This window comes from Lissotriton helveticus, chromosome 5_1 (assembly GCF_964261635.1).
Source record: "Lissotriton helveticus chromosome 5_1, aLisHel1.1, whole genome shotgun sequence".
Classification (NCBI taxonomy): Eukaryota; Metazoa; Chordata; class Amphibia; order Caudata; family Salamandridae; genus Lissotriton; species Lissotriton helveticus.
Window position 1 is genome coordinate 1214355793 of NC_136065.1, and position 25196 is coordinate 1214380988.

Here is a 25196-nt window from a genome sequence, read left to right on the forward strand (position 1 = left end):
GCTTCTTCTAAAACCCCCAGCCCACTCCTCAAACCCCGACCAAGCCGCCACCAACCTCACCCTATGGTTATCCAACAGTGCCGACATCCTAGCACCACTGAAAAAACGACAAATAAAACTTGGCAGCAAGAAGGCCTCCTGGTTCAACGATGATCTTAAGAAATCCAAGAAACTCTGCCGCTCCCTTGAGAAGGCCTGGAAAAAAGACCCAACCACCAGCACCAAGGACGCCTTCAAAAACGCCACCCGCATACACCACCAACTGATCCGAAATGCCAAGAAAGCCGCTTTCAAGGACCGACTAGATAACAACGCCCACAACAGCAAGGAACTATTCAACATCGTCAAGGAATTTACCAATCCCTCGGCCAACTCCAACGACATCACCCCCTCTCAAGCCCTCTGCGACTCCCTAGCCTCATTCTTCCACAACAAAATTGCAGACATCCACAACAGCTTCGACAACCAACCCGAAGACCAACCCACCCATCCCCCTGCAGGACCCCCACCTCCCTTGAACACCCTCAATGACTGGAAGCCAATCTCCACTGAGGACACCATCCGTCTGATGAACTCTATCCACTCAGGATCCCCCACAGACCCATGCCCTCACCACATCTTTAACAAAGCAGATTCCATCATAGCACCGCACCTCCGAGACGTCATCAACTGCTCCTTCGACGCCGCAACCTTCCCGGACAGCTGGAAACATGCCGAACTCAGCGCCCTCCTGAAGAAACCCACAGCTGACCCCACCGAACTCAAAAACTACCGCCCCATCTCGCTCCTTCCATTCCCGGCCAAAGTCATCGAGAAAGCGGTCAACAACCAGCTCGCCGCCTTCCTCGAAACAAACAAATCCCTCGACTCCTCACAATCCGGCTTCCGAGCCAAGCACAGCACTGAAACCGCCCTCATCGCAGCAACAGACGATATCCGAACTCTCCTGGACAATGGAGACACAGTCGCCCTCATCCTCCTTGACCTCTCCGCAGCCTTCGACACAGTCTGCCATAGCACCCTTCTACAGCGCCTCAGAAACATCGGAATACAAGGAAAAGCACTGGAATGGATCACCTCGTTCCTCACCGGAAGAACCCAGAGAGTCCGCCTCCCACCATTCATCTCAGAGGCCACTGAAGTCATCTGCGGCGTACCCCAAGGGTCCTCACTCAGTCCCACCCTTTTCAACGTATACATGAGCCCCCTCGCGGCCATCGCACGCCAACACAACCTAAACATCATCTCCTACGCGGATGACACTCAACTGATCCTATCACTCACCAATGACCCTAGCACCGCCAAAACTAACCTACACGAAGGAATGAAAGAAGTAGCCGAATGGATGAAACACAGCCGTCTGAAACTGAACTCAGATAAAACAGAAGTCCTTATCTTAGGTACCTCCCCCTCTGCCTGGGACGACTCTTGGTGGCCAGAAGCCCTTGGAAAAGCACCCATCCCGACGGACCACGCACGGAACCTGGGCGTCATCCTGGATTCCTCACTTTCAATGAACAGACAAGTCAACGCTGTCTCTTCATCCTGCTTCAACATTCTTCGCATGCTCAAAAAAACATTTCGTTGGATCCCCACCGAAACTAGGAAAACGGTCACCCGCGCTCTGGTCACGAGCCGACTGGACTACGGAAACACCCTCTACGCCGGTACTACCGCTAAACTCCAGAAAAAACTCCAACGAATCCAGAACGCTTCAGCCAGGCTCATATTAGACATCCTGCGTAAAGAACATATCTCTGGTCACCTGAAAAACCTCCACTGGCTCCCCGTCAATAAGAGGATCACTTTCCGGCTCCTAACCCACGCACACAAAGCACTCTACGAAATCGGACCCGAATGCCTCAACACACGAATGTCCTTCTACACCCCCTCCCGCCAGCTACGATCATCCAACCAAGCCCTTGCCACTGTACCTCGCATCAACAAAACCACCATGGGAGGTAGATCCTTCTCCTACCTGGCAGCTAAAACCTGGAACTCACTTCCCACTTACCTTCGCCTTACTCAGAACCACCTAGCATTCAGAAAACAACTTAAAACGTGGATATTTGACAAGTAATTCCCCACCCCTCTTCAAGCGCCTTGAGACCCTCTGGGTATGTAGCGCGCTATATAAATTTTTTGACTTGACTTGACTTGACATGGATTGGTAAAAGAAATACATTTCAGAAATCTCAACAACAGGGCCACAGAGATTGAACTTAGTCAGCAGTATGAAAAGAGGCAAGATGGCCTCTAGCACCGCTCTCAGAGGAAGGGGCACACAGTGGATGTTATATGCAATAGAGCATGGACCCAACCCTTCAAAGAGCATTAGTAGGAGCAACATGCGCTCAGTACAGGCGCAACTCATCAGGAAAGGAGATGGGGTAGGGTAGTGAAGCATTGAGGCCCAAGCTACAAGAAACTGCTGGTATATTTGTAAGTTGGCAGTAGTAATCATACAGAGAAAGGGATGCAGTTGAAGTAAAGAAGGTAAGCATCCATCTGAACACTGCACAAGACATCCCACTGTTTAACATTCAGTGGCCTTATGGCAGCTCTCTGGTGTGGCACATATGTGTTACATATGTAGAGTGTGACGAAGAGCTAGTGAAGCAAAAATGTACCAGAGGGAGTTTCACTAAAAAAAGAAAAGTCTTACTAAGATACTCTAGCGCTACAGATGTTTCAGTACCAAAACCACTGCTTTATTTGTTGGGGCATGGGGCAACCTGGGTTCCATAGTAGAAAACTAGGCTCAGAGGCTCAAATCTGTATTCTCAGTAAAAGATTGAGACACTGAGCTGCTTTAATACACAGGGTATTAGCATACGGCCGCCGTATAGCATTAGCAGTGCTATATCCCATAGTACTAGTCAGAGCTGCAAAACTCTGGACCTAGACCCAGTGTGGTTACTTTTAGAATAAAAATGTTCAACACATCCCTCCACTGGGGTACATTACAGGGGGTTTTCTGAAGTGGGTCAGGATTGAGCATGTAAGCAAGGACAGTTAGAAAGTGGACACATGTATCCACACTATATTTGGGCAAATCCTGGAAACATCAAAGCAAACTGGGAATACTGGGTAAAACTGGGAGTAGTGGGGAAATGCAACTCACAATTGCAATGCTCCATATCGGATGCAGCTATAAACAAAACACAGTCCTTACTGGAAAGCAAAACAGACACTGATGGGATTAAAATACATTTATTATCGGGTATGGCCATCACAAATTCTCAAAGAGGTTTACTGAAGCATAAATCATAGTAATATAACCTGAAACTGGGATGGGATGTCTGATCCTTATTTGCTCCCTTCACGTGACATTTTCTCCCTATGGTTACTTTGGCCGAATCTTCCTTTTGTCTTCATTTAGTGAGTTGTACCATTACCTATCCCATAGTAACTGGAGAACAATTTTAAAAAACAGCATATTTTAGTACTAGTGATAAAAAGCATTACATTAGCAATTTATTTATATTAATGTATTGTTACGGTGAACAATTACTTCAATTATATTTAATTTCAAATACACTGATAATATTTACTGTTAATATTAATAATTGAATGTAATGATATTAAAATCAAATATATTTCATCAAATGTATGGGAACATTAGAATTAGATTTATATTTCATTAAATTGAATTTAGGTTAAGAATGGAATACAAAATTCAAATTCACTTTATTTCACTTACAAAAGTAGCCATAAAAACACATAAAAATCACATTACAAATATACACACAACAATCTATTGCACTAAAATTGGAAAAAGCATCAGCAAATACACATTACTATTAAAAAATAGTAACTTTGCAATCTATGCCTCAGGTAGCCCGGGCTATGATATCTGGTGGCTCTGTAGACCAGAGTGAGCTCCTCGAACTCGATTCTCCTATTGCCTGGCACCCAATGGAGGCTCCGCAAGTGTGGGGAGATGCGATGGCGGAGCGGCACATTCCCAATTAATCTGGCTGCTGTGTTTTGTATTATTTGGAGCCTGCGGACCAGATAGGCTGGTAGTCCTAGATATAGCCTATTTGAATAGTCTAGCCGTGATGTGATCAATAAATGGACCATTGCCTTCCTGCAATCTATCGGGAGGAAGTAAAGGAATTTTCTCAAGGCTCTCAACTTCCAGAAGCATGAAGAGACCTGGTGAAGCTGGGTTTTACATGAGAGGTCACTATCAAATCTAAACCCCAGATTACTAGCTGAATCCACTGGGGTTGGTGGTGGGGGGGGGGTAGGGGGGTAAGCTCTGAGGGCCACCAAAGCTTAGAAGGAGTAGGTGTCGGCTGGTTCAAGAATAGGACCTCGGTTTTCTCTGTGTTAAGCTTTAACCCCTTGCGTGCTTCTGTCGGCCAACGGCCGTCGCACGCACTACCTTCGTAGTGCTGCGCATGTCCTTTGGCCGACGCAGCCCCGCCCACTCATTAAACCCGCCGCACAGGTGCGGAATTGCCACCACGGTAAACAGGTTAAGCAGTTCTCAGCCATCTAGGCCCAGATGTTATTCAGGCATTGCTTAAAGTTGACAAAGGCAGCCTCCAAGTGTTCAAAGAGAACACCAGTTGCGTGTCATCAGTGTAGGAGATCACTCTTACTCCCCCATCTCAATTAGTGTTGCCAGAGGAGTTAAATAAACCTTGAACAGTAAAGTGTTTAGTGCTGAGCCCTGGTGTACTCCGCAAACAAGGGGTTTCTGAGAGGAGATATAAGGGTGTAGGAATACTTGTTGTGAGTGTTTCTCTAATTACGACTGGAGCCAAGCCAAAGTACTTCTCCTCACTCCCATTTGTCTTAGTCTCTCCGAGAGAATCAGCTGGGCCACAGTGTCGAATGCTGCAGATACGTCGAGCAGCACCAACATTGCAGAGCTGCTCTTGTCCACAGATTCACGCACAGTTTCGGCAACTTCACCAAGGGGAAATCAATAACTAGTTCGTAGGAAAAACAGTTTTGGCCATTACCAGACGCCGAATTCTGCCGACTGGTTAAGCAAACAGACCCCAGCGAAATAAGCAATGGATTTAATCATACCCGCTTGAATCATACGCATCGCTTCAAGAACACAAGTGTTTTCCACGCCGGCCAGCGGTCGGAGACCAAGTTGCAGTCGACCCTTTAGCAGCATTTCATCAAAACACTACAAGTGGACACAGGGGATAACTTTTTAGAATCTCCGGCAAATATTCCTTTAGAAACTATAGCCTGATTGTTATCTGCACTACTGATTGGTGTGGTCCTGAGGAGAATCCCTCAAGTGGTGGGATTCGAAACGCGTAGACCATCGGTTCTGCCAAAACTGTTTTTTCCACGAACGAGTTGTGACTGTGTCACATTAAATTTGAATGTTGTACTGGTGTTTAAGTGAATTAAGTTGAATTGACTAATAGTAGTTGTAGTTGATAAAAAATTGTTTATATCAACTGGTAGGTTTGGCAGACCAGGTTCCCCCATATTAGGTTTATTGATTTCCCCTTGGTGTGCATGTATTGAGCTTCCAAATGTCTACAGCACTAGAGCATTATTAAACCTAGTTAATAATAATCTGAGACAGGAGCTATCAATCCATTCCAAATATGATTCCAGGTTTAGTGAGCTGTGCACCTCCACATACTCCCAAGCAATAGCTTTATTACCTTCATGTTCCTCCTTAAGGGCGCTCGTCCTTAACTTAAATGTGGTTTTCACCCAGGCCATGTCAGTTGTAGTTATGGCAGTTTGGTTAGAAAAAGGAGTCGGCCTTCCCAAGTATATCTGTTCAGACTTAATGTAATTGAACCAAGGGATTTTGAGGCTTCTGTCACACACGAGACAGTCGCTGATGATCTCTTGTTTAGAAAGGCATGTAGGTTTGCTCAAATTGAACACCACAAGAGCAAGGGGACCAGCTTAATAATATAATTGACATAATCCACCCCAAGCTCCTGGGTATAATAAAAGTAGAGTATGCAGGTGAAACACCCAGGAGTCACCTAAACAATCTATTTTGCCACCATTGAGGAGACTAGTATTGGTGTAAACCCAGATTCCTGAGCCGTAAGTGAGGATTGGGAGACATCTTCTTCTATAAACCTCTAGGAGGGGGACTATGGGTTTTTTCCCAATGCGGTTTGCCAGATTAAGAATTTACCTCACCGAACGTACACATTTCTGGCACACTTTAGCAATACAGGGTCCCCAATTACCCCTTGCTTCCATAATGGAAAAAATGAAAAAACATGGGTCTGGGTGACAGGGTGACCTTGTAAAAATATGTCTTGCATCTTATGTTGACTGGGATTACAAACCATGATAAAGGTTTTCATTTAATTAGTCACCAAACCTACTGTCCCCCTAAAAGAGACCCCTTGTTGTAATAAATTATTATGGCCATTGGGGTTCTAGAGAGTAAAACAGCATCATCTAACTGGGATTTTTTTCCTGCCGATTGAGAGGGCATCCGAAATTTTGTTAGACAGGGCTGTACTTAGGCCATTGATATATAAAAAAAAACAATAAAGTAGCCAGTGCACAACCTTGATGCACCCCTCTCCCTAGCTTGAAGCTATCTGTCCGCTCACCTTATGAGCCAAACCTAACTGAAGCTGACAGGTCATAGTGTAATGCTCTCAGGAACTGTACCAAGTTGCCCTCCACCCCATGGATGGTTAGGATCTTCCTCAATTTAGAGGCTGTTGAAGGCACAGGAGAGGTTCAAGAAGGGCAGGCAGATGGAGCCCTGCTTTGGGACTGTATACTTGCTGATCTGCAGATGCATATTTAGACATTGCTCCACCATGCCGAGCCCCTCACGAAACCCATACTGCACCTCCAACAGGGTGTCCATCTCCCTAACTAAGGTTAGAAACCGTTCCAGGACAACTCTCCCCACCAACCAGATATCGGCCGATAACAGCCTGGTGAGTGAGGGTTACTCTTCTTAAAAATCAGAACTATAATAGCGGTGTGCCATAGCTTACAAATAGCATTCAAAGCAATTACACAGCAGTCTGGCTCACCATTCCGGGGATAGTTTATACAAGTCCTTGGGCACACCATCCGGACCTGGAGCCTTATTTGAGGAACTCTTACTTGTTGCCTCATAACCTCATCAAGAGTAAATTCCAGGGCTAACAGGACGGCCACCTCCTCCTCAACATAGCAATTAGAAACACTAGACCCATAGACTTCTTTAAAATGGTTAACCCAAGCTTCTGGACTAATGGTAGTAATAGCAGTATTAGATTTAACACTCACAGTATTGGTGTTATTAGCCTACAACCAAAAGGCCTTTGCATCTTTCAGCCTACATGCCCTAACAAGCTTCCCCGGGGATGATTAATTTTGTAAATCTTTGCTCCTAATCTGCAGAGCAGCCTTATACTGAGCTCAGCATTGTTGTTTTTTGCACGAGTCCCTGGGTATCTTCGGCAGTGCCTAATGTAGTAGCATTGAGGTTTTCCTACTGTTTCCTACAGTCCATGTTATCTCATGCACCCCTGATCTACTTGGTTTCATAAGCAAACCACTCACAGCTTAATTCAGTTGACCAAAAGCTTAGCCACAGAGAGAGTAAGAAACTTACACGCCAAGGGAAGGTGGTTCAAATAAAGTTTAGACATGAGAATTTTCAGATCAGCATTTCTCCAAGTCCAGCGCAAACCTTGGGTCTTAACCGTTAATGATTGTATGGCTGCACACTTTGCCCCCCCCCCCTTTCTATGGCAGACATAAATCAATGCTTAGGGGTTTGTAATCAATTTAAATGCTTATAACCATGGCTGTCCTAAAATCCCCTGCCAGCAGATCACAGGAGGCAAAAATTTAATTACTGATAGAAGAATACTCTTCCCTTTCAAAAGTAACCTCAGCAGAATAGGTCAGGTCTCTGAGTTCGGTCTCATTGGTAAGATTAAGTGACTTGATCAATTGGAAATGTGCATACTCTCTTTGATCCCTGGAGTGATAATCATGACCTATACCATTCTTATCAAACATAATGCACTCGTTTTCAATCTATATTGATCTGAGTTTAGCATTAAAATCCCCACCTAAAATGCTTTGATAACTTTTGTGCAAATAAGCAAATTGGGCTTCCAGACCAAAGATAAAATCATATAACTTGTTAAAATTGGCAGTGTTATAAATCTCAAAATACCTATTATAAAAATTAATGAAAGCACCATTTAATCCATTGGGCCACATGGATAAACATGCTTGAAATAGGGTGCAACCAGTAGGGACCAATATCATTTTACAATCTAGAGGGACTTTAAACCATGCTGGTAATCCTGCCCTAGCTCTACCTGAAAAAGATGGGACTGCAGAGACTGAGTGGGAACAGTAATCATCCAAATGAAGGGATTCAATGGCCCAGGTCTTTTAAAAAAATATAGTATAAATCAGTATAAAATGAACCCACTCATTGCAGACCACTTTACTTGCTAGGCTGACAATATGCTAAAAGAGGATCTTGATCTCTTGAACATGGCTCTCTGTGATTGCTGAGTTCCCTTGGCTAATTATCAATGAACTTTCTGTGGAATTGGCAACTGACAGACCCTCAGTGTTTGGCAAATCATTAAGTGGGTGAGAGTTCCCTCTTCAATATAAGCTTCCTCAACATAGATCTTCGTAAACTCATTACAAGCTCTCAGTCAGTCATTCTCAGAACAGAAACACCACATTACCTGCACTAGGGGAGATGGAGGCAATGGAAAAAGGGTCACTGGAAACTTAGAATATTCAAACACTAGACTTCTAACTGCAAACCCTTGCACTACTCACTTCTAGGGTCTGAAGTTAATTCCAGATCATTGGTGGCAGAACCCTATATAATACCTATGAAGACCTGTGCACTTGCCTGGTAGTGAATCATTAGTTGCAATGGTTATTCTCTTATGCTTCAGTCGCACCCATACTGCGTTCCCTCACTTTTGTTGTTTTCCTCCTGTTTGTTTAATTCGCTATTCCAAGGTTCTGCCTCTTGTTAGTCTGTTTTTCTTTTGTGCTGTGCCTGTTTTCCTATTTTACTCCTCACAATTGAACTGGTGTGTTGTCAGCAGCGTTCTGAGATGGTAAGCTGGTTTTGGGCTGGGTCATGCTTCATAAAGCCACACCTGCTATTGAGACCGGAAAGCCCACTGTTCGTATACCTGTTTATGTGGCGTTCTTAGCTATTGGATTTTACTAGCAATCCCTTTCTGCTGTACCGCATTGTAAGCTCTGCAGACTCATCAAAAGCTGTCTGTGAGGTGCCGCTAGAGGCACTCCATGCTATAAATCTGTCTCCAAGCTTGCCATTGTAGTCTCAACTCACAGTACCTTCTACTTTGTTCACAGTTCTGTCATCACAGCCATTGCAGTCTTCTAACTCCAAGAATTTCCATTGTAGCTACCTCCTCGCTTTGCCTTCTCATCAGTTCGCCCCATGTACCGACACCAATTTTATCCTCTGATTTGGGCTCCTCTTTCTGGTCTGGGGTTGGATGAAATCACACATTTCTCTACTCTTACACTTGTCAGAGATACTGCCACCAATGATTGACCCTTAGAGCGGTTCGGAGGGAAAATCAGAGGGAAGAAAACATGATCTTGCAAAATTCGGTCTTCCATCTTCTATGCTCACCTCCACCAGGCCATGTGCGAATGATGTGTAATGTAGCAGCACGGGTTGCAGCAACATACTTGTTATTTTCAATGGAGTCCCTGCTGCTTTTTCTTCCAGCCGACAGCAGGATTCTTGCATTGCCCCACATCTCTCTTTGGCTAAGTCTGCATCTGTCAGATGGCCACCATCTTTGCTACTCCACATGTGCCCCGGAAGAATTCATGGCCACCTCTTGCTCACCAAGGCGGTGGTGGGCTCAGTGCTGAATAGACAGTTCCACAGTTGGTAGTTTAGTTTTTTCTGGCACAGTGTCTCATTAGTGACCTGGATAGACTGGAGAGCATATCGGCCAAAGAAGCTTAGGTAATACCTGGCATTCCGCAGGCTTCGCCTCCTTTTCTGTTAAGGTTTTACCAGCATTTCATGTGTGCCTTGAGAAAGACTTACTTAAGAATAATTCCTAAATTTTAAATCAATTCAATTTTAAATCATATCAAAAAGCAGTATTGAGCTTTTGTGCAAGTACTTCATGAAATGAAAAGGTTTACGTGTGTGGATGCAATACTAATCTTAAGGGTGGCAAATTTCAGTTTACTGTTAACTAGGCTTACACCTCTGTGAATTGTTTTAGGCCATTTATCTACTGCTGTAATATAATTTCATTGTATTTACGGGCTTCTTTTCCAGGCATGAGATATAAGCGCAGAGGGGTGGATAAAAATGGCCATGTTGCAAACCACGTTGAAACGGAGCAGTTGATCCATGTTCATAATCATACGCTCTCCTTTAGCCAGATACGAGGTTCAGTACCAGTATTCTGGAGCCAAGTGGGATACCGCTACAACCCACGACCACGACTGGACAAAAGTGAGTAGAGGAAGCCCTTAGTGGTTTTATTTGAGGAAGTGGAGTGAATTGTGTTTTCGAATTTGTGTGTGTGTGTGTTTGTCAGTCTGTCTGTGCCTGCCTTTCTTCCAGGGTTCGGTTAAATGCATTTTTGAACAAATACACATGAAAATGCCTTGATCTAAACCGTGTATGCAGTTGCAAAGAGTAATATATTACATATATTACCATTGTTGAGGAAAGCAGGTAGCATGAGCCACTTGAGTCCTGGCCCCTCCCCATAGTCAACAATGGTATAGTAGTATTTTCTCATTTATTTTTGTGCAGCAGTCATTGCAAACATCAAATGTTAAATCTAACTATTAAACTAACTGTCCCAAGATCACTTGGGAAGAGAACTAAACAACCACCTAACCAACTGGGCATAATAGTCTCTTTCAGTGATTCCTTTGCCTTCCTGCGACAAGCGTTGAAACCGTTTCTTCAGGTATACCTGCTTTGAAGACTCATTACCATGAAACAAAAGAACCTGCTTTTGCCCCAGTATTGGAACTTTCATAGATTCCCATGCTTTGTATCATTCCCCGTCGTCCGAATGGGAGCCTCGGTAGTATAAAAACCATAGAAACAAAAGAGAAACATAGGCCTAGGGCTCATCTCATTTTGTATCCTATCACCCTCTTTTTGTAAATAGAGACCAAACTTTTGCCAGGACCAATCAGAGCAGCCTCACCCCCTAGAACCTTCCTGAGAGAGCCCAGAGCCTCAGATTTTTCTACCGCACGTTGTGCTAGGGAGTCTTCACTGAGCTCTGCTCAGTTTTCTCAACCTTTCTGGTTATTTCTTCAAGTTTTTCTACAGAAATCAAGACATGTCTGACAAGGAGAAGAAGGCCCTATTCAGGTCCTGTGCCTCTTGTGGGAATAAACTACTTTTTGTGGAAGATACGCATGAAAACTGTATTTATTGCTTATACCCTGACCACAAGGCCACAGACTGCAAGATTTGTAGGACCTTCTCTACCAAGACTCTTCGTGACAGAGAGGGTCGGCTTTTGACCTGGCTTCAAAAGATGAAGACTCGGAAGGAGGTGCTCTCCTCGGAGGAAGAGGATTCCACATCTTTTGCGTCCTCTCACAGATCCAGGAAGAGGGGTATGTCTCCCTCTGGTTCTTCTACAGCTGAGCCCCCTCTTAAAGCCCCTAATAAGATCTCTGACAGGTCTGAGAGGGCTGGTCCCCTTCAATCTCCTCACGGAAGTGAACAGGAGAGGCAGGGACAGGCTGCTGGATTAATTACAGCCTCAAAGGACAAAAAGGAGGTTAATATCACTTCTCCTCCGTCCAAAAAGGAAAAATCCAGTGACAAATACTCTGTCACTCCAGGAACTGGGCCGGAGAAAAAACAGCGTTCGTTGACGACGAAAACACCAGGTACGTCGACGACGATTACCTCTGTGAAAATTCCCGCTGTTTCCTTGGCTCCGTCGACGGGCTCATCGGCGGTAGCGATCTCCACGTCGGCGACTTCGTCGTCCTTCAAGGTTCCAGGTTCGTCGACGATAGCATCTTCCATGTCGACGACGATGAGCTCCGGTAAGGTGCTGTCGACGGCCTCGTCGACGACGAAAACGACGACGACTTCGACGGTGATGGTGATAACGACGAGTTCGTCTACGAAGCCGTCGACGATCATTCCGTCGACGACCAAGATTACGTCGACCAAGGCTACTGTACCGTCGACGATTCCATCGACACTACCGTCGACGACGGCTCCGTCGACGAGACCGTCGACGGGTAAAAAATGCATTTTCCTATGCAAAAAATGAAAATTACACCGGAGATGACGTCCCCTCGACGAGTTTCATCACATCCACCTACAATGCTTCTGGATGACGAGTCGGAGGAGGATGAGGATGAGAGTGGTCATTATGGGGCGGCCTATAGTCCCTCAGACTTGAATGTCAAATTGCAGGAGACGGACACAGAGGACTATTATGAACATACAGGTGGCCAGCAGTTTCATCACTATGTTCCAGAAGAGAGGCATCCGTCTGGTGTAGGGCAGGACATGGTGGCCATGCCCGCCTCTCTCATCTCTGATCTACAGATGATGCTGCAGGACTATCGAAACAGGTTTCCTTCGGAACCTTCAATGCAGTCTGCGCAACCTCCACCTCAGGTGTTGTCACAAGCACAGCCAGTGATCGGTCTTCCTCCGTTGCCAGTGCCCACGCCTCCACCGGTGATACCTATGGTCCGTTCACGGACACCGGATCCCGAACCAGCCAATACTATCCAGCAGGATACCTCTTCGGACGAAGAGGCGATACAGGGATCCCTTGACTGATCCATTGCAAGACCCGGACTTGGATCAGGGTGACAGTGGCCTACAAGATCCAGACGCCACTGGTCGTGATACTTCTATCTCCCCTCCTGTGGATATAGGGGGGTTCCATAACCTGATGGAGAGGGCGTCAAAGAGGTTCGGACTGCCGATTACGAAGGACAAGTCTGAATGTTTCCTTTATGACTTCAAGGAACGATACAGAAGATCTGTCATGTCCATTCCCATAATTGAACATGTGTGGGAGGAAGGTATGAAAATCATGCAAAATCCAGCTACAGTTATTCCAGTTCTCCCAAGACTGGAAAAGAAGTATAAGGCCCCAGAGGGCAGTCCAGCTTGTCTCCTTGGACAGCCAAAGCCTGATTCAGTGATCTCGCAGGCCGCCCAAAGCAAGTCCAAGAACCCGTCAACACCTTTGACTACGCCTCCAGACAAGGACGGTAGACGGCTAGATAACGTGGGGAAGAGGTTCTCTTCCATGGCCAGCTTGCTTGTTAGAGCGGCAAATGCTCTCGCCATTCTAGGCAGATACGACCGCCAGATGTGGTGCGACATGGAACCGTTGTGGAACAACTACCTGACGCCACAAGGGATGAGGCAAAGAGAGTGCTGATGGAGGGAGAGAAATCCTCCTCTGAAGTTATCGACTGTGCTATGGATATTGCATCCACAGCGTTTCGGGCCTTAGCAGGGTCAGCAGTGCTACGTCGTCAGGGCTGGTTGAGAGCCACCTGGTTTCGTCAGGAGGTCCAAAATAAGATCCTTGATCTCCCATTTGATGGTGAGATGCTTTTCGGTAAGCATGTTGATGATGCCCTGCAAAATATAAAAAAGGATACAGACACAGCGAAGTCCTTGGGATCACTCAACTACCGTAAGGTCCCCTTTAAAGGCGCTCGTGGCAGAGGTTTCTCTTCGTATAGAGGCAACACCCAACAAAGATATTCCTCGCAATCTTCGCAGTCTTATAAGAACCAATACTCACATCAACGACCGGGACAATCGGCGTCTTACTCTCGCTAACCTCCGCGAGGCCGTCAGAACTGGCAGGGCCGTGACAACGCCAAGCGGCAATAGCGGCCTCCTGGCTCTACCTACTGTTCCTTCCCTCCCAGTCACATCAGTGGGGGGCAGGATATTGTTTTGTCTGAACAGCTGGAAGTCTATAACATCGGACCAGTGGGTTCTGAATATTGTAGAGAGTGGCCATACGTTGGAATTCCAAGATCTTTCTCCAACAAGAGCTCCGGGCGCCACCTGCACAAAACATCTGGGACTACTCCATCTCAAAGCCCATCAATTGTTCCTCAAGAGGGCAATAGAACCGGTACCTCTCTCTCAGAGGGGCAGAGGTTTTTATTCCAGGTTCTTCCTCGTGCGAAAGACGGCAGAGACTTGGCGCCCCATACTAGACCTGCGAGAGCTCAACACTTATCTCATCAAGCTCTCTTTCAGGATGGTCACTTTCCAGAAAATTCTTCCTCTTTTGAACCCAGGCGACTATTTGGCGTCCCTGGATTTAGAAGATGCGTATTTCCATATTCCGATACACCCAGCTCACAGACAATATCTGCGCTTCACAGTGGGCAAGAGCCATTTCCAGTTCAAGGTGCTTCCGTTTGGCCTTCGGTCGGCACCAAGAGTGTTCACCAAGGTGTTAGCACCAGTAGCGGCCTTTCTACGAAAACAATCCCTGGAAGTTTTCCCTTACTTGGACGACTGGCTCGTCAAGGCACCATCTTTCGAGGAAACTTCTCAAGCCGTTTCAACTTGCATCCAGTTGTTCCGTCACCTGGGCCTTCAGCTAAACGAACACAAATCAGTTCTGCAACCCTCCAGATCCACAAGATTCCTGGGGGCCATTTTGGACACCACGCAATGTACAGCTCGTCTTTCGGAAGAGCGTCAACAGAAGTTGATGGTGTCAGCTCGCCAACTGTTCCACAAGAGATGCCTTTCAGTCCGTCACTACAAGTCCCTTCTCGGGTCGATGTCATCCTGCATACCATTGATACTGCATTGCAGGCTGCGAATGCGTCCTCTGCAGGAAGAGCTAGACAAGCAATGGCGCCAAGCAGAGGGCTCCTTCAGCGACAAGGTGTTGGTGACAGCAGCAATGAGAAGGGCATGCGAATGGTGGCTTGTACAAGACAATATCGCACAAGGTCTGACGTTCAGGATTTCACCATCCCCCCTGATCATGACCACGGATGCCTCTTTGGAAGGCTGGGGAGAAGTGCTCCGAGAGCTTCAAGTCAGCGGGCACTAGAGTCCAGAACAGCGCCAGTGCCATATCAATTTTCTGGAGCTGACTGCCATTCGGTTGGCTTTGCAGGCTTTCCTTCCCAGAGTTCGCAACCATACAGTGCTGGTCCGGACGGACAACACGACGGCCATGCACTACGTCAACAAGCAAGGGGGTAAGAGGTCGCAAACTCTGTCCACAGAAGCTCAGAGGATCTGGGATTATGCGATTCTTCTCAGCATCACTCTGAGAGCCGAACACCTGGCAGGCTCGCTCAATGTCAAGGCGGATGCCCTGAGTCGACAGACAGAGGTGACTCACGAGTGGGAATTGAATCAATCCATTCTGGAGAGTGTGTTCTCGATTTGGGGGACACCAACCATCGACCTGTTTGCCTCTCCGGTGAACGCCAAATGCCGGTTTTACGCAAGCAAAGTTCACCATCAGGGATCCCTGGGGAACGCCCTTTCGATGGCCTGGTACAGCGCATTCTTTTGCGCTTTTCCTCCAATTCCCCTCATTCCTGGAGTTCTCAGGAAAATGAAGGCGGAACCCTGCAAGATGATTCTCATTGCTCCAGCATGGCCCCGGCAATTCTGGTACACGGAACTCCTGCGGCTCTCCCAGGCTCCTCCAATTCGCTTACAACCAATTCCGTCTCTGTTGTCAAGGAATCAGGGACAAGTTTACCATCCGGATCCAAAATCACTTCACTTGACAGCGTGGCTCCTGAACACAGAGAGTTCCGTCATCTGAATCTCTCCCAGGAATGTAGAGAAGTTTTGTCACAGGCTCGAGCACCGAGCACCATTAAAACTTACAAGGCTAAATGGGAGTGGTTCTGCCTATGGTGTCAAAGACAAGGTCTCCATCCTTACAAATCTCTGCCTCATCAATTATTGCCATATATACTATCATTGGCTAAGTCTGGGTTGGCGCATTCGTCTGTGAAGGTACATCTTGCAGCCATATCAAGGTTTTGGCGCAGTTCTTCAGGCCCTTCCTTATGGTCCTCTAGAATTGTTAAACAATTCTTAAAGGGCCTGTTCCGGATGTATCCTCCAGTGCGGCCTCCTCCACCAGTTTGGCAGCTCAATCTTGTCCTGGCTCAACTCATCAGCTCCGTTTGAGCCTGTGCACAAGGCGGATTTGAAATTCCTGTCTTGGAAACTTGCCCTCCTCTTAGCCTTAACATCAGCGAGAAGAGTTGGTGAGCTTCAGGCCCTCTCCATAGTGCATCCATTCCTTCAGTTCAAAAAGGATGTTCTTATTCTTCGCACCAATCCGAAATGTATTCCTAAGGTGCCGTCTGAGTTCCACTTGAATGAACCTTTGATTTTAAAGTCTTTCTTTCCGCGCCCTTCTACGCCTGCGGAACGCACATTACATTCTTTGGATGTTCAGAGATGCTTGAAATTCTACTTAGAGCGGACACAACCCTTTCGGAAATCATCCCAGTTTGTGTCCTACAGCGCACCACGGAAAGGGTTTCCTTTGGCAAAGAGTGGCATTTCCCGCTGAATCTCCAGTGCGATTCAATTCTGCCATCAGGAGGCGGGCAAGCCACTGGACAGAAAAGTCCGTGCACATTCCACAAGGTCTGTGGCATCGTCGGTGGCTCTCTTCTCTGGAGTCGCCATCAAGGACATATGCAGGCAGCAACGTGGAGCAGTACTCATACCTTCACGAAACACTACTGCCTAGAGTCTGCAGGACGAGACGACGCGGCTGTTGGTCAAGCAGTTCTGCGGAATCTTTTTCATTGAGAGGTGAGCTTTCCCTATGATCCCTCCATCCTGGTGAGCACATTTTGTTTAGTGTTTTGCTATGCTGTAAGTATTGCTAATATGGTTATGTGATGCCATGTATCTGCAAAATGTGTCCTGGTGATTTACTGCTAGCTACTCTGATACAAAGCATGGGAATCTATGAAAGTTCCAATACTGGGGCAAGAAAACAAGTTACTTACCTGTAACTTTGGTTCCCCAGTATTGGTAACTTTCATAGATTCCCCTGCGCCCACTCTCCTCCCCTGGGAAAGCTCAGTCTTTTTACAGAGATAGTGGCGGTTTGCACAACGGCTACGAAAATCTGAGGCACTGAGCTCTCTCAGGAAGGTTCTAGGGGGTGAGGCTGCTCTGATTGGTTCTGGCAAAAGTTTGGTCTCTTTTTACAAAAAGAGGGTGATAGGATACAAAATGAGATGAGGCCTAGGCCTATGTTTCTCTTTTGTTTCTATGGTTTTTATACTACCGAGGCTCCCATTCCGACGACGGGGAATGATACAAAGCATGGGAATCTATGAAAGTTACCAATACTGAGGAACCAAAGTTACAGGTAACTACTTGTTTTCTTACTGTCCCACTACCAGATGAAGAAAAAATGTATAAGCACCAGTTGCAAAATAAACATATAACACATGTCTACTAATGATTTGTAAAATCATTAAGTAACAATAATGGCTCATTTATTATCACATATGTGATATGTTTTCCAAATAGCCCTACTGTACCACAAAAGTCTTCATTTACAGCCCTGTCCAGTTATTTAACCTGGGAAACGTGATCATGCTTTATCTGTGAGTGGGATAATCCTTGCCTCCTTGTCCTCCTTCATAGAACTGAAACTTTCTGTTAGATTAGGTAGGACATTTTTCATTCTGTTCCAGGACAGAAGGTAAGGATTATTCTTGTTTAAACCTTTTTATCACCAAAGAGACTACATCTACGACTGGTTTGAAATAAATCCACTTGAAGGTTGAGTCCGAAGACCAATCTGCCGCAAATATTCTGGTATCTACCCCTGCCTCCTGCATAACGCAAAGAACCCATCTTGCGATGCTCAGGGAGAAAACTGCCCTGTGTAGTTTCTTAATCACAATACAGAGCGGTCTCTCACCTGGACAACGGAGTTCCCCTGTCATTCTTGTAAGTATCTTGCTACACACAGCTTTTGGTAGTCCTGAAAAACCAAGTTTGTCACAATACTGAAATTACATCTAGTTCTCCTGGATATATGGAAAGTAATCCCATCCAGTTTAAACACCCTACCTGTAATATCCAGAGCTCTGACGTCTGAAACTCTTCTTCAAGATACGAGACACAACATAGCCAACTTACCAGATAGTTCTTTCATGGAAAGGTACTTATTAGAATGCCAGAAGAGGAAGAGGTTGAGAACAATATTTATGGCCCAGATTCAAAAATACCATAGTTCTGGGGGTAATGATAGATGAATGCCCCTTAGAAGTGCCCTGACCAATGGATGTTATCCAGTATTATGGGTGTCTTTCATAGATTCACATGCCTGAATCATTCCCCGTCGTCGAGACGGGAGTCTCCGGTACATAGAAAAGTAATGTCCTATAGACATACATAGAGAAAAATAGGCCTAAGGGCCTCACCTTAGTAGCCTTTCTTTGTCCTTTTGTAAAAAGGAACGAATTCTAGAAGAGAGCCAATCAGCTAACACCTCCCTCTAGAACCTTCCTGTCAGGAGCCTCAGTCTCTCAGATTTTCTACCGCACGTTGTGCTAAGGGAGTCTCCACCTGAGTTCTCCTCAGGTTTCCTTACTATAGCTTATTTCTCAAAGATTTGATTACTTTTCTTCAATTTTGATTATGGCTGATACTCAAAAGAAGAAGGGTCTCTTCAGAGCATGTTCTTCTTGCGGAAAGAAGAGATTACATATGGAAGACCAGCACCAGACATGCTTGTATTGCTTATATCCAGACTGCAAAATTTGTAGAACTTTTTCTACAAAAACGCTGAAAGATAGAGAAGGTCGTCTTTTACTTTGGTTGAACAAGCTCACAACCAGAAAAAATCTGGAATCTTCGGAGGAGGATGAGTACTCTTCGGTCTCCTCACAACTGTCTTTGAAAAGGCCAAGGGTGGCTTCCCCTAACCCTACAGATGCTCCTCCAAAGAAGACTGCGAAAAAGTCTTCAGAGGTCAAGTCATCATCGTCTGAGAAGGAGGTTCACACCTTCAAAAAGCCTGTGCCGTCATCGATGACGATATCGTCGACGCCTTCACCTGCGCAAAAGAAGACTGTGTCTCACGTCTATGTCTCGACGTCGACGACGACAGTATCGACGACGTCAGCATCGTCAGCTTTTTCCTCATCGACGACAACACCTTCGACGGCGGGTAAGCCTCTGTCGTTGATTATCATTATCAAAAAATCATCGTCGTCGTCATCAGTGTCGACGACGAGACCACTGTCGACGACGAGACCAGTGCCGTCGACGCCAGTGCTGCCGACGAAGGCACCGTCGTCGACGGGTGCATCATCGTCGTTGACGGGTGTGCTGACGATGAAAGCAATGCCGTCGACTGTGCTATCGTCGTCGAGAGTATCGTCGACGAAGTCATCGCCGATGCCAACGACGAAAGCAACGACGACGATGGCCATACCGTAGTCAGCTGCACCATCGACGAAGACGTCGTCGGCGCCACTATGGAAACAGTCACCGACGATTCCACCATCGATGGGACAAACACAAGACCTACGCTCCGTAGACGATACATCGTCTCGAATCCTGTCGTCGACGAGTCCTTCAATGGATATTACACCTGAGTTAACGTCCCCAAGTAGGGTACAAACACTACCTCCGGCTCGTCTTTTACAAGATGAGGAGTCGGATGAAGAAGATAGCTGGCAAGCTACAAGTCCGTCTCATCTAGTGGTCAAGTGCCAAAGTACGGAGGAGGATGACCATGAGGTTGAAATTACCCAGGAGCATAATGTTCAGACACAGATTCAGACTCAAGTTACGCCCATGGTATGTTTACCAGTGTCTATAGTGTCTGATTTGAGATTCTTAAAACAGGACTATAAACAACGATTCCCTGAGTCCTCGGCTCCAGCGTATAGGCAGGCTCCTCCAGCAACAAGGTCGGCTGCGTCTCCACGGCCCAGACCATCACCATTGGTGCTTCATCAGGAAAGGGAGCACGTTCAAGATCCTCCATCATCTGATGAGGAAGAACCACATGAAGAGGGGGAGATTCAAGATGACGTCTCCCATCATGATGACGGGGATGATTATATTATTTCTTCTCCAGCGTCCCCGGAGCCCGCAACATCAGGTTCTCCACCGGCGGACATAGGAGCGTTCCACAGTTTGATGGAGAGAGCAGCCAAAAGGTTCCACATAGCGATGGAGTCTCAGGAAACTGATTGTTTCCTTTATGATTTGAAGGAGCCACTTAGGAGGACAACCAAATCTATTCCGATCATCGAATACATTTGGAATGAGGGTCTACAATTAATGCAGACACCAGCCTCAGTTTCAGCGGTGGTTCCAAGACTGGACAAAAAGTACAAGGCCCCGGCATCGGCGCCAGCCTGTCTTACAGGACACCCCAAACCAGACTCTGTGGTTACACAAGCGGCGCAGAAAAATTCCAGAAATCCTTCCTCACCGTTAACAGCCCCGCCAGATAAGGAAGGCTGGAAACTGGACAATATCGGAAAACGATTCTCCACCACATCGGCAATGACAATAAAAGCGGCGAATTCTATAGCGCTGCTAGGAAGATATAACAGACAATTATGGGCAGGCATTGCTCCGTACCTTTCTGACCTGTCGGAAGACACAAAGGAAGAGATTCAAGCTTTGCTTCTAGAAGGTCAGTCTTCGGCCTCTGAATTAATAGACTGTGCTCTAGACGTTGCCATGACTGGTTTCAGACAACTAGCAGGAGCAGCTGTGTTGCGAAGGCAGGGATGGCTCAAGTCTACCTCTTTCAGGCAGGAGGTACAATCTAAGATCCTGGACATGCCATACGATGGGCAACAACTGTTTGGCGCTAAAATTGATGAAGCGCTACAAGCAATAAAGAAGGACACAGATACATCGAGAGCACTCTGCACGCTGCAATTTAAAAAACAGTCCTTTTGTGGGAACAGGGGCAGAGGCCAGTCCTCTTACAGAGGCAATTATAAAAATAGATCCTCGTATTCGTATGGACAAGGCAAGTCTCAATACCAACCACGCCAACAGCAACAGAGCAGGCAGTCCTCTTTTGGAAGGTCCAACTTTCGTGGAAAATCCCAGCGAAAACCCACTGGTGGATGCCAATGACCTATTACTACAGCCAGTCCATCCCTCATCTCTTTCTTTCAAACTTGGAGGAAAACTGACCCATTTCCTCAACAACTGGAGGAGGATAACAACGGACCGGTGGGTCCTCCAGTTAATTCAATTCGGCCATTCTCTGGAATTCGAAATTATCCCTCCTACCACCCCTCCTCGCCTTCTGCCCCACAAACACCTACGATTTCTCAATCATGCTCCAAAAAGGGGCAGTAGAGCGAGTACCATCAACCCACAAGGGAAGAGGATTTTATTCCCGCTTCTTCCTCATTCAAAAGAAGGAGAAGAAATGGAGGCCCATTCTAGACCTCAGGGCGCTCAACACATTCTTAAAGAAGCAATCGTTCCGCATGGTCACGATTCAGGAGGTCTTGGGCCTGCTGGAGGAGGGAGACTTCATGACGTCTTTGGACCTACAGGACGCATACTTTCACGTCCCAATCCACAAGAATCACAGGAAATTCCTACGATTTGCAGTGGCAGGCCAATACTATCAGTTCTGTGTCCTCCCTTTTGGTCTCAAGTCTGCGCCCCGGATCTTCACCAAGTGTCTCTCCCCGGTGGCAGCATTCCTCAGACAGCATGGCCATCAAGTCTTCCTATATTTGGACGACTGGCTGGTGAAGGCACCATCCTTGTCAGGCGCGATCAAATCCTCCAACGCCTGTCTCAATCTCTTCAGGAACTTGGGTCTTACGCTCAATCAAGACAAGTCCACCCTGAATCCCTCTCGGGTCATTACCTTCCTCGGAGCGACACTAGATACAACAGCTGCGAAGGCTTTCCCTTCTCAGGAGAGAACACGCAAGCTTATCTCTCTGGCCGCATCAGTGTCTTCGTAGAAGACTTTGACAGTCTGGACCTTCAAATCCCTCTTGGGAATGATGTCCTCATGTATTCTACTTATACCACACTGTCGTCTACGGATGCGTCCGCTCCAGGAAGCTTTGTCCAGGCAGTGGACACAATGCATGGGATCGTTCGACAACCGCATAAAGATCACACGGCAGATCGTCGAAGCATTACAGTGGTGGATCGCTCAAGAACCTCTCGCAAGGGCTGTCGTTCCTGCTTCCGGCGGCGCCCCACGTCATTACAACGGACGCCTCTCTGGAGGGTTGGGGAGCAGTCCTACAAGAATTGAGGATCAGCTGCAGATGATCACCGTCGGAGACACAACTCCATATCAATCTACTGGAGTTGAGGGCAGTCTTCCTAGCCTTGCAGTCCTTCTTGCCAAGGATCAAGAACTCCCTAGTGCTCGTCAGGACCGACAACACTATGACGATGCACTACCTGAACAAACAGGGAGGGACGCGTTCGCTAACACCCTCTTGCGAATCGCAGAAGATCTGGAACTGGCTTATTCTCCACAACATTTCGTTGAGAGTGGAGTACGTTCCAGGCAAGGACAATGTCATCGCAGACGCCCTAAGCAGGCAGAAGTCTTCCTTACACGAATGGGAGCTAGATATGGCGACCGCTGCTCAATCGACCTATTTGCAACCAGGGAGAACGCCAAATGCCACTACTTAGCAAGCTGGCATCCCAACCAGGGTCTCTCGGAAATGCATTTTCCATCGCATGGCGCAACGTCTTTGCGTACGCATTTCCACCATTTCCGATGATACCCAGAACCCTCAGGAAAATGAAGGCGGAGCCTTGCACTTTAATTCTGATAGCTCCATTCTGGCCGAGACAACATTGGTTCACGGACCTCCATCGCCTATCACTGCAGCCGCCAATACGGCTTCGTCAGCATCCATCTCTACTCACGATGAGCAACAAACAGATTCAGCACCCGGATCTGAGATCTCTCAGGTTATCGGCTTGGCTCCTGAGTACCGAGAGTTCAGCAAGTTAAACATCCCGCAGGATTGTAAGGATGTTCTAGCCAGGGCACGAGCCGACAGCACTAATAAGACTTATTCCCTGAAGTGGAAACGCTTCTGCATCTGGTGTGCGGACAAAGGATTACGTCCTTTCGCCGCCTCCCCAGAACAAATATTACCATACTTGCTTCATTTGGCGCAGTCGGGCCTTGCCCACTCCTCCATAAAAGTAAATTTGGCGGCTATCTCACGGTTTAAAAGGACACCTAAAGAACCCTCTCTCTGGTCTAGTAGACTGGTAAAGCAATTCCTTAAAGGTCTCTATAGATCTTTTCCTCAACCACGGATGGTCCCTCCAACATCACATCTAAATGTGGTTCTTAACCAACTAAGGAAACACCCTTTCGAACCCATTCACAAGGCAGACTTGAAGTACATTTCGTGGAAGACGGTTCTACTCCTGGCACTTACTTCAGCAAGGAGGGTCAGTGAACTGCAGGCTCTTTCCATCCAAGACCCCTTCCTGCAGTTTAGAGATGACAGAGTTATTTTAAGGACCAATCCTAGGTTTATTCCTAAGGTCCCCTCGGACTTCCACTTGAATGAGCCTGTGATCCTCAGATCATTCTTTCCAAATCCCAGTACTGCAGCTGAGAGATCGCTGCACTCATTGGATCTTAAAAGTTGTCTCAAATTTTATATTGATAAGACCAAACATTTCAGAAAATCTAACCAGCTCTTCATTGCCTTCAGTAGACCTAGAAAGGGTCTACCGATTACCAAGCAAAGCATCTCCAGATGGATCTCTTCGGCAATTGCCTTCTGCCACGACAGAGCCGGACATCCATTGCACTCTAAAATCAGAGCACACTCTACAAGAGCCATGTCGACTTCTATGGCACTGTTTTCAGGAGTGCCAGTCCTCGACATCTGCAGGGCGGCAACGTGGAAGTCGCAGCATACCTTCACCAGGCACTACTGCCTGGATACAGAGCTGATGAAGAATGCAGCAGTGGGACAAGCAGTGCTACGCCATCTATTCCAATAAGGTGAGCCTTCCTCCATCCCTCCATCCTTTTCTGGTATGCACATTTCACTATTACTGTTTCTTATTGATGTCTTTTGATGGTTTATGGTCGCATGATTTGTATTATCTACTGACTTATGTATGATGCTCCATCAGAAATGTGCACAAGATATTACTTGCTACTCTGATTCAGGCATGTGAATCTATGAAAGACACCCATAATACTGGATAAGAAATGCGTTACTTACCTGTAACTGCAGTTATCCAGTATTGGTATCTTTCATAGATTCACATGCAACCCTCCCGCCTCCCTTGGAAGGGCTCACCTATCTCTCTATCAGTGGTACGCCTACTTAGCCTAGTGCGTACTAAAATCTGAGAGACTGAGGCTCCTGATTGTAGCTGTCCGCATTCAGTTTCCAGCCGCTTATGTCCTGCAGGTGGCGTGAGTGCTAATCTGCCACCTTTTTGGAGACCCCCTGGAGGTCAAATCACAGAAAATCTTGGCCAGATTCGCAAGGACTTGTGATCACATCCCTCCGTGGTGGTTTATATAACACACTGCTGCAATATTGTCCATCGTGAGAAGGACCTGGCATTGTATTTTGTTTTGATACAACACTGAACTACGAAGGAACCCGCAAGCAGTTGATGTGCAGCTGTGGTTCATGAGTGAACCACTTTCCTCTTATGGAGAAATCACCACAACGGATAACCCAGCTGCCCTGGCTGGCATCCGATTTATTAATAAGATCCTGGAGCCAAATATTGTTCTCCTGTTACATGCTTCCATGTGGGAGAGCCACCATCCTATTTCCTTCCTTATAGAAGAGCCTTCTGCGAGTATGTGACGCCCTTGTTGAGGTGATGAGCTTTCAGATGTTGTAGTGCCCTGTAGTGGAGCGGGCCTGGGAATATGGCCTATATGCACGTGAGAGGTAGTCAACCAGACAGGAAATTTGCCATAATGATTTGGTCAGTAGCACCATAGTTCTTGTCTGATTTTTGCCATTTTCCTGGATGGAAGACTGAAGGTTGCTGCCACGGAATCTGTGACAAACCCCTGGAATGTAATCTGCTGTGATGGAGTGAGAATTGATATCTTCCCATTTATGACCAAGACAAGTTGCTCCAAAAGGGACACCGACCCCTGAAGATGCTTGGCCAGGGTCGTTTGGCAATGGTCCAT

The 25196-nt window shown here is 46.7% G+C and overlaps 1 protein-coding gene across 3 annotated transcripts in view; it reads left to right on the forward strand.

The window, feature by feature from the left end:
* INPP5F (inositol polyphosphate-5-phosphatase F) overlaps positions 1-25196 on the forward strand; it is a 1146251-nt gene that overhangs the window by 670769 nt on the left and 450286 nt on the right. For all 3 annotated transcript variants that reach the window (XM_078643924.1, XM_078643926.1, XM_078643927.1), the window contains one exon: positions 10292-10471. In XM_078643924.1, coding sequence (XP_078500050.1) covers positions 10292-10471 — 180 coding nt within the window. The remainder of the gene's footprint in view (positions 1-10291; positions 10472-25196) is intronic.